The sequence below is a fragment of the Cervus canadensis genome, chromosome X (assembly GCF_019320065.1).
Source record: "Cervus canadensis isolate Bull #8, Minnesota chromosome X, ASM1932006v1, whole genome shotgun sequence".
NCBI classification, from domain to species: Eukaryota; Metazoa; Chordata; class Mammalia; order Artiodactyla; family Cervidae; genus Cervus; species Cervus canadensis.
In genome coordinates this window covers 72,961,199-72,972,125 of record NC_057419.1, presented here as the reverse complement: position 1 = coordinate 72,972,125, position 10,927 = coordinate 72,961,199, and the positions used below count along the sequence as shown (strand labels likewise).

The following is a 10,927-nucleotide window of genomic DNA, read 5'->3' as shown; positions in this document are numbered from 1 at the left end:
ATGCAGAGTTCCAGAGAATGGCAAGGGGAGATTAAAAAAAAGCCTTCTTAAAGGAACAGTAGAAATAAACAGAGGAAAACAATAGAATGGGAAAGATTAGAGATCTAGTCAAGAAAATTGGAGATACCAAGGCAATATTTCCTGCAAAGATGGGCACAGTAAGGCCAGAAACAGCAAGGACATAACAGAAGCAGAAAAGATTAAGAAAATGTGGCAAGAATACACAAAGTATACAAATAAGGTCTTAATGACCCAGATAACCACAATGATATGGTCACTCACCTAGAGCCAGGCATCCTTGAGTGTGAAGTCAAGTAGGCCTTAGGAAGCCTCACTATGAGCAAAGCTAGTGGAGGTGATAAAATTCCAGCTGAGCTATTTCAGATCCTAAAAGATGATGCTGTTAAAGTGGTGCACTCAATATGCCAGCAAATTTGGAAAACTCAGCAGTGGCTACAGGACTGAAAAAGGTCAGTTTTCATTTCTATCCCAAAGAAAGGCAATGCCAAAGATTTTTCAAACTACCTCACAGTTGCGCTCACTTCACATGCTAGCAAGGGGATGCTCAAAATCTTTCAAGCTAGACTTCAACAGTACATGAACAGAGAACTTCACAAGCTGGATTTAGAAAAGGAAGAGGAACCAGAAATCAAATTGCCAATATCTGTTGGATTATCAAAAAAGCAAGAGAATTCCAGAAAAACATCAACTTCTGCTTCATTGACTGTGTTAAAGCCTTTGACTGTGTGGATCACGACAAACTGTGCAAAATTCTTAAAGAGATGGAAATACCAGAGAATGAATGTTACCTGTCTCTTAAGAAACCTTTTTGCAGAATAGCATTGAAACATGTATATTATCAATTATGAAACAGATCGCCAGTCCAGGTTTGATGCATGAGACAAGTGCTCAGGGCTGGTGCACTAGGATGACCCAGAGGGATGGGATGGAGAGGGAGGTGGGAGGGGGTTCAGGATGGGGAACACATGTAAATCCATGGCTGATTCATATCAATGTATGGCAAAAACCACTACGCTTTTGTAAAGTAATTAGCCTCCAACTAATATAAATAAATGAAAAAAAAAAAAAAAGAAACCTGTTTGCAGATAAGGGAGGAGCCAAGATATACAGGAGTTCTTCAACAAAAACCAGGGAGTCAGAACATCAAAAGATTACTGTTAATTAAAGAAAACCAGACATCTCCAGTTAAGGAATTTAGCATTTTTCTGTGTTGCGGAAGATGCAAAAGTCTGGGCTCATTGAAATAATTCCTTTGATATACACCTCAGGTATATGCAGCCAGTTTCCTGTTTTTCTCCATCCTGATCCCCTCAGGGTGCACAGTTAGGGGTGACTGTAGTGGCTGCTGGTGTAAAGGCCACAACATCCTTTGGTTAGTGATATGGCAGGTGGCATTCTTCCTCCACATTATAAACATCTGCTATGACAATGCCTAAGAGAAAGCATTGCATATTGGGAATAGTAAAGTGGAGGGTCAGAACTGTACAGGCCTACTTTCAAATCCTAGCATCATCATTTATTGTAGAGGTTTGAACCAAATCTTTGATTCAGTTTTGTAGTTTCTAGTTTTTTTCTCTCCCTAATATGGTAGTACTGATACCTTCTTCAGGCCATTATTGTATGAGGATTAAATAAAAGATAAATAATACCTATAAAAGGAACTTACACAGCTTCTGGAATCTGACATTTGTTTATTCATATTACCTTGCTCTCCGTAAAACAACAAAACACACACACACAAATAATAATAACCTTAAATAGCTAGAACTACTGAAGCAAGTGAAAGTGTTAGTTGCTCAGTCATGTCCGGCTCTTTTCGATCCCATGAACTGAAGCCCACCAGGCTTCTCTGTCCATGGAATTCTCCAGGCAAAAATACTGGAGTGGATTGTCATTCAAGGGCATTATTCTACTTCTCAAACCAAATAAGACAGGAACTGAAAGAATCAACTGCCAAAACAGCGGTAAGACATTTGAACTTCAGGCTCTTTTAGATTGTAAAGAGACTCTAGTTAGCCTAATTAATATAGAAAGTGAAAGTGATGTTGCTCAGTCATGTCCGACTCTTTGCGACCCCTGGACTGTAGCCTACCATGCTCCTCCGTCCTTGGGATTTTCCAGGCAAGAGTACTGGAGTGGATTGCCATTTCCTTCTCCAGAGGATCTTCCTGACCCAGGGATTGAACCTGGGTCTCCCACATTGTAGGCAGACACTTTACCATCTGAGCTACCAGGGAAGATAAAGGGACCTTAATTGGCCTAAGGGAAACTTTGTGAGAACACACAGATTTGTGCTGAATATCTCTCAGAGAATGGAACCTGAGGGCATATTCAGACAGTTGCCAGTATTACAATTGATTCTGAGAGAAACTTTAATATAACCACAGCAGTGAAAAAAAACTGGACCATTAGCATGGTCCAGCATCATTGTTGTTGATATATATTTGCATATTCTCTTTTATTGAAATAAGGCAGGAGGAGTTTTTAACTAGTACACATGCCAATTTTGTATTAGTCATTTATGAGTTCTTATGTTTAAGTATTATTTATAATTTGTAAATGTTTCTAAAGCAGCAGTATCCTGGCAGTGATTTGAATTTTCTCATGAAATGATTGTCCTTTGTATTCAGTCCCCCAAGAGCCCCGGCTGTACTGTTCCAGGGAATATTCTTGTACAGTAATCTCCTGGAGGCTACATTGCAAGAGAGGTGTGTGGAAGAGTATTTCTGTGCTCTACTTGAGAATTGTCACACATGTCCAATGTTATTAATATGTAAAATGAAGTAATTGTTACAAATAGGACTCTTCAATTACAAATATGCTTGATATGGCCCAATTCTCAGTTTCTCCTTTGCAATAACAGGGTTAATGTTTTTGGGGGGAAAAAAAGAATTTTTTTTTAAAGAAAACTGCAGAAGTTGCTGCTACATCAAAAATCAACTTGGTTACTATTAAAATTATATTTAACAGTTGCCATATACAAGCTTCTATTTTCCATTGGCTATACACAGATGTGAATCTAAAGGAGGAAGTGCGTGCCTTTCATCTTCTTTTGATAATTTTATGTTGATTACAAATTATATAGATGGAAGGAGTGTAAAATAAAGTGTAATGAAGGCCAAGAAAAGCAGGGGATAGCATAGTTCAGTGCCTGAGAAAACCAGTATTTCAGTCAGAAAGATATGTTCAGAGTTCCTCAACTTATTATTAGCCATATGATCTTTGGCAAGTTAACTTCTCTAAGTTTGTTTCCTGGTCTCAAAAGGACACTTAGTACTCCTGTTTCACTGGGTTATTATTAAAATTAAACACAAAAATATATAAATGTTACAGTATCTTGAATATAATAATCACTAAAGTACTTGATCAATTATGTTATTACCTTTCTTTATAATAATAATAAGCAGTCAAGTATTGTTACTTAGTTATTGTGGTTGTTATTATTACCATAATTATTAAGAAAATAAGAACAATTGATTTGTGGTGTTTGCTACTCCTTCTGGCTAACTTCAACTCAGTTTCCCACTGGCCCACTCTTTCCCTAAGAATAAGTAGTGTGGTTATAGATTGGGAAAATTTGAGGAATTTTTTTCCTTGTTGTGCTAAAAGATAGAGCTTTAGGCTGAACTGAATAGGGTAAAGGAATCAGTTGCCAACTCCCTCTTGGAACAATAGCCTCTCCCAAGGATGGGTAGGACTTCCCTGGTGGCTCAGATGGTAAAGCTTCTGCCTACAATGTGGGAGACCAGGGTTCAATACCTGAGTTAGGAAGATCTCCTGGAGAAGGAAATGGCAACCCACTCTAGAATTCTTACCTAGAAAATCCCATGGACGGAGGAACCTGGTAGGTTGCGGTCCATGGGGTCGCAAAGAGTCCGACACGACTGAGCAACTTCACTTTTCTCTTTCAAGGATGGGTGAGTGAGTGATACTGACATTGGCTGGGCTTCTTGGGTGGCTCTAGTGGTTAAGAGCCCGCTTGACAATGCAGGAGGTGTAAGAGATAGGGGTTAGATCCCTGGGTTGGAAAGATTCTCTGGACAAGGGTATGGCAACCCACTCCAGTATTCTTGCCTGGAGAATCCCATGGACAGAGAGCCTTGTGGGCTATAGTCCATAGGGTCGCAAGAGTCCAACACAACTTAGCGACTGAGCACAGTACCACCTATGAGGAGAGGGGGCATACCATCTTTGAGGGGAGGGGGCATATCACCTATGAGGGGAGGGGATGTACCACCTGTGAGGAGAGGGGGAGTACCATTGGGAGGGGGCGTACCACCTATGGCAGAGGGACGTGTGTTTTCTTGACACTGAGTGTTAGGTGTTGACTTGGTTGGGATGTAAGTGATTAAGCTTTCTTTTGTCTAAGGTCCTAAGTCTCCATTCCCACACACATGATGAGTGAAAATGTTAATGGAGGACAGAACCTTTTATGGAAAAAACTGCTCTTTGCTCGCCTTACTAAGCCTCTATAAGCTTGGCGGCATTAACAAGCAGAGAATGTTCCTTTGGAGTAGAATCCTGGGGGAGTCATAATTATCAAGGCTATCATAGATAGCCACAAGCAGGCTCAGGCTCACTTCTTCATTTCGCGTTAAGAAAGCGTTAATGGGGGGGGGGGGCAGAGTGGAAGGAGGGGAGCAAGGGATGGTAGTGAGTAGTGGAACTGTGGGGAAACCTTACTGATTTGAGGTGCCACCGGAATCCCTGTGGCCTCAACTTATCCGCCATGTTTTCTTGCAATTTTTCCGACCAGCTACCTCAGCGGCCACCGTCGTTGCCATCACAACTCCAGCTGCCGTTAACCATGAACTCTCGCGAGACACGATCACGGGCCGAGACAAGGGCCAGGGTGAAGAGAGCAAAGGTTGCCATGGTGGACAAGCAGAGCCTAGTGAAAGTTTTTTTCCTGAATGATGACCAACAATGGGAAATTCTAGGCAAGGGACATGTCTCCACTATTTATGTGGAACGCCTTCAGGGCATGTGTCTGCTAGTTCGATCTGAACCTAACGGCTTACAGATCTTGGAGTCAAAGATAAATCCAGACACACCCTATCAGAGACGACAAGGGACATTAATTGTTTGGTCTGAAGCTGAGAACCATGGTATGGCGATAAGTTTCCCGGACGCAGCAAGTTGTCATGAGATATGGAAAGACATCTGCCAGGTTCAAGGTAAAGATCCATCTATCAATATCACACATGACACCTTAGTTGAATCCGAAGACGAGACATTGGATGACATGGCAGAGACTGATGAAGTGCTTGAGCTGCCTGACTGTGAACTGGGTAATCTTGACCAGATTGCTCACTTAATTGCCTCAGCTCTCACCTCATCTCTGTGTAAGGAAAAGCTGGTTCTGTTATTGGCAAATGAGGACTTTATTAAAAATTTACTGCAATTGTTCCACACTTGTGAGGACCTAGAGGATACTGAAAGCTTACATGATCTGCATGACATTGTTAAAGGGATGTTATTTCTCAACAAGGCATCTCTGCTTGAGATCCTCTTTTCTGATAAGTATATCATGGATGTGGTGGGATGCCTTGAATATGACCCTGCCTTGGCTCAGCCAAAAAGGCATAGAGAATTCTTAACCCAAAAAGTGAAGTTCAAAGAAGTTATACCAATAATAGACCATGAACTTCTGCGAAAAATACATCAGACATACAGGGTACAGTACATTCACGACATCCTTTTTCCTATCCCATCTATATTTGAAGAGAATTTTCTTTCTGCTCTTACAACTTTTATTTTATTAAACAAGGGTGAGATAGTCAGTATGCTGCAGGAAGATGATAAGTTTTTGTCCACCATTTTTGCACAGTTAAGGGATAAGACTACAGATGATGATACACGGCGTGAACTGTTATTTTTTTTCAAGGAATTCTGTGCATTTTCTCAGACATTACATTCTGAAAACAAGGATGCACTATTCAAAACAGTGACAGAACTGGGAATTCTTCCTGCTCTTAAAATTTTAATGAGTATGAATGACTTGCAAATAAGGTCAACTGCTACTGATATATTTACTTATCTGGTAGAGTATAGTCCATCCACGGTTCGAGAATTTATAATAGAAGACCGACATAGTGAAGACAGCATCCTTTTCATTAATTTAGTAATTCAACAAATATTCTGTGATACTGACCCTGAGCTAGCAAGTGCTTTTCATTTAATGGGAATTCTTCGTGCCCTGCTTGATCCAAATAACATGACAACATCATCTAGTCACTGTGAAAAAAGTGAATTTCTACATTTCTTCTGTAAGCATTGTATGCATAATTTCTTAGCACCACTTTTGTCAACTACTTCAGAATATATACGTGACAAGGATAATATAGTTGGATCTGACGAAAACAACAAAAACTCTCTCAATAATTACCACACAGCACAGCTGCTTGCCCTAATTTTAGATCTGCTTTCATTTTGTGTGCAACATCATGCATATTACATGAAAAAATATATTTTGAACAAAGACTTGCTAAGAAAAGTCTTGATCTTGTTAAATTCAAAGCACACTTTTCTAATCTTGTGTGCTCTTCGTTTTATGAGAAGGATGATTGGCCTTAGAGATGAGCTTTTAAATCGTTATATCATCAAGGGAAATTTTTTTGAGCCAGTTGTAAATGCTCTTCTAAAGAATGGAACTCGGTACAATATGTTGAATTCAGCTATTGTTGAACTGTTTGACTACATAAGAATGGAAAACATCAAATCTCTTGTTGCCCATATAGTTGAAAAGTTTTATGCAACACTTAAGTCAATTGAATATGTTCAGACATTCAAAGGATTGAAGGTGAAATATGAGCAAGAGAAAGAGCGGCAAAATCAAGTAGGGAAGAATTTGTGTTCTGTATTGTACAGTAAAGTATTTTGCAGAGGTTCCAGTGTCATAGAGGAGGAGGAGGAAATGAGTATTATTGAAAATATAAAGGAAGAAGCAGTTAATCCACCACCGGAAAGTGATTTTGAAGATTATTTTGAGACTAAAAAAACAAAAGAAAATGAAGACAAGGTAGATATTCCCTCCAAAACATCTTCTGATGACTTCAAATTTACTTCATCCCATTCTGCTGATGCTGCTGATGGAGCAAGTAACCCAAACCGCAGAAGCGTGATTTGCTTAGTGGATTATTCAGATGATGAAGAAGAAGAGGAAGATGAAACACCTCCCAGCAAAAGACCACATCTTAGCCCATAAAGTCTTTATGGAAAACCCATTACATTACTAAATGCTGGTAAAACTTTGTAACATTTGCTGAAGAGTCTGAATCCAAAGCTTCCATATATGCACACATGTATTTAATAAATAGCAAAGATGTTTGTTGTTATTATCATCTAGGAGAATTTAGTTCTGTAAAAAATCAAATTTCAGGGTTGATAATCTAATATTAATGTATTTCTGTTTCAAGAGTATATACGAGACATAGCTATTAACAGTTCAGTTGCAAAGCTTGTAACATCATTTGCCCAGTGGTTCTGGCTATGGTTTTCTTTTTTCAGTTCCTTCTTTGAAATAAAAATGTATGTTTATGTGGAAAATAGAGTCAACTGTAATAAAAAGTAAAGCTATTCACTTTTCTTTCAAGATTTGACCAAAAAAAATCAGTCTTATGAATAATTAGAGGGAAGTGACTTTTGGTGTGTATTTTCATGAAAATAAAGGAAGCTGGATTCAAAATGTTCAGTTGTTGCTATAATTTTTTGTCTGGTTAGATGGGATGCAAAGAATTGGTCCAGTAGTAGTGTAAAAGACCTTGGGAGTGGTTAGAAAAAGCAAATGCTTTCAGCTGCCTAAATTGTGAAAGATACTTGGAAGTCATTTCCTGAGTCATGAATAAACTTGTGTCTGTCTCCAGAGCAGTAAGTAACTTTAAAAAAAAAAAAAAGTATTTATTTATTTGTTGACTGCTCTGGGTCTTTGTCACTGCACTTGCTTTCTCTTGTTGAAGTGAGCAGAGGCTGCTGTGCGCAGGCTTCTCACTGTGGTGGCCTCTTGTTACAGAGCAAGGGCTCTGGGGCCTGCAGGCTCTGTAGTTGTGGCTCACGGGCTTAGCTGCTCTGAGGTATGTGGAATCTTCCCGGACAAGGGATCAAACTGGTGTCCCATGCATTGCAAGGCGGACTCCCAACCACTGGTAACTTTTAAAGTGTAACTTACAAAGACTAACATACCAAAAAATAGTGCTGAATGATGTGGCACTTAATATCTACAAACCATTTTGCACAGTTTTTAAAGAAAAAGTTACTTAAGTGTTAGATGACACATACGATACCTGAAGTTTTTTCTGTAAATGAATGGGTTTAACATGAAAGGTGCTTTATTAAAGAACTGATTGCAAGTGAATTTATAACAGTAAGATGTAACAGAGTTAAGAAGTGCTTTTTTTTTTTTTTTTTTAGAGTGGAATGTAAACTGGGTCCAATTTCCCTGGAATTGCTTGAAGCCGTTTCTCCTATTTGAAGATTTTAGAGTTAATTTTCGTTATGACCATTGTTTGAACAAAATGATCTGTCTGTGTAGATATGAAGTATAGTTTTCCAGAAGACAGATATTTATCTTGTATTAAAAATACCACTGTACTTGTTTTGTACCATTTGCTGATATTTATGCTGATGCTGAAGCTGAAACTCCAGTACTTTGGCCACCTCATGCGAAGAGGTGACTCATTGGAAAAGACTCTGATGCTGGGAGGGATTGGGGGAAGGAGGAGAAGGGGACGACAGAGGATGAGATGGCTGGATGGCATCACCGACTCGATGGGTGTGGGTTTGGGTAGACTCCAGGAGTTGGTGATGGACAGGAAGGCCTGGTATGCTGTGATTCATGGGGTCGCAAAGAGTCGGACACGACTGAACAACTGAACTGAACTGAACTGAACTGATGCTGAACTAGATACAATTCAGGAATTAAAAAGTGACCCTTTAATTCCAAAAATAAAAGAGACCATTTTAAAGTGCCAACAGGGGATACATCTTATGCAAAACTGAGAGATGTTAGTTACAAAGACAGAGTATTCCTAAAATAACAAATAATGATTTAATCATCAAATATAAAGGCTGCTGAAGTATGGACATGACCTCAGAAGATATAATCTGACATGACTGAGGATGTGACAATGGGGAAACTTCATTTTCACATCTCTCAAGCCAAGCTAGTTAAATGTTGTAATGGGATGATTCAGATTGTGAGTGCATGTCAAAAAAGGAAGTTTGTTTGAAGAGCATTTCATGTTTTCCTTCCCACTAGACTGTCATGGGGAATGTTCTCCATAGTACACACATTTGCATGCATGCACAAACTTTTGTTTGAAAAATATCCTTAACTCTATTTTGGTGGGAGAAGTTCCATTTCCTTAGCAGAACAGATACTCACAACCAGACAGAGAATAACAGTTCTTTGCTGCTTTCTCTGTTTATTCTCTTCCCTTCAGCTGGCCATAATGGGAGGTTAATAAAAAGTAAAAGTAAAAACAAGGGGAAAAGAAGAAGAAAAGAAAAAAGGATAGGCATTCTCTCAGTGTAACCTTTGTGAGCCCTTTTCTAGTCTCAGCAACTTAATGTTAGGGAAACAACATGACAAGCAAAATGGTACAAAGGCAAATTGCCCATCAGATGGCAAAACCTACTATTAGGGAACATTTAAGAGGGCAACAAAACACAGAAGAGCAATCCTTACTGTCTGCACACTGAGTGAAAAATTGACCAAAATGTTCAGTCTCTGTAGATAGTGTGTGTGAGAGGATACCATGTCAAAAATGTTTACTTTCATCTTTAAGTTTTTTAGAAGTAATTTTAATAGGCCCCTTAAGTAGATTGTTTATAAAAAGAAGAAATAGTGTGGAATGGCCTTGTATTTAAAACGAAATTCAGGTGAGCATTTTTGAAGAGGTGCCCTGAATTTGTCAAGGTTTTGACTTTAGATATGTGACTCCCAGTCATTTTTATGGCTTAGTGACTTTCTAAACCCACCAACAAAGTGGGGTGATATAACAGATAAAGCAATAGCTTCATATTTAGACAGTCCTTGATGACAATGCAGACTCTGATTCTTACTAGTTCCAGGACCTTAGACAATTTACTTGTTTTCTCTTTCAACCACAATCTCTCCAACTTGCCTTAAAAATTAGAAACTATATATAAATTACCCAGAAAATATTTAGTACTCAATAAATAACTTTCAAAACTCATTATTATCATCAGGTGTAGTATAATCATTTCCAAGAAGGGGGAGGATAAAGCCAGGTATAAGTACTTATATCAGAAGTTATGCCCATAAATCAATAATCCTATGTGCTATGATGCATTAAAATCTAATGAGTTCACTTCTGGTTGGCAGACAAGTCTACGTATATGTATCGTGCCTTACTGAGACACAACTGAAATAAGCGTAAAAGTAGACAGAAAAATAAACCTTCATAGCAATGAAGACACTCTAGTGGAGTGATGTCTGAGGTGTTAACAAAGATGTCAGGAGTGAAGGATGGGATTGAAATTGGAAAAGGAGGGAAAGTGGGAGGGCATTGAAGATTTGTGGCGAGTCACTGACCCTGTTCCCCTTTGTCCCATCCCAGGAAACACTGTGGTAACTAGAATGGGTCCCTAGACAAGAACCCAGATGTCTTTGCCCTAAAGCAGTTAAGAGAACAGGCAAAGCTGGGGGCCTTTTATGGATGTGCTTGTCTCTTTGGGGTGTTGGAGGATCCAGGATGCTGAAAGCTTACCACCCAAAGGTGCAGGAGAGAGGCATGTTAGTGCCTGGTTCCCACCCAGTAAGTACAATTTCAAGAGCACAAATGGAACCCCTGGAAAGAAAGTCTTTACAACTGGCAGACCTGTCAGGTAGTCCCAACACCAGTCAGGGAACACAGGTTGAGAATGCTAGCAGATCAGCCTTAAA

At 39.2% G+C, this 10,927-nt stretch overlaps 1 protein-coding gene across 1 annotated transcript; it reads left to right on the top strand.

The window, feature by feature from the left end:
- Positions 1 to 4,750: 4,750 nt before the first annotated feature.
- On the top strand, positions 4,751 to 7,559 carry LOC122435602 (serine/threonine-protein phosphatase 4 regulatory subunit 3B-like). Its single transcript, XM_043459767.1, has 2 exons — positions 4,751 to 6,390; positions 6,556 to 7,559. Exons 1-2 carry the CDS (start codon positions 4,751 to 4,753, stop codon positions 7,226 to 7,228), a joined length of 2,313 nt encoding a protein of 770 aa, XP_043315702.1. The 3' UTR covers positions 7,229 to 7,559.
- Positions 7,560 to 10,927: the final 3,368 nt, after the last annotated feature.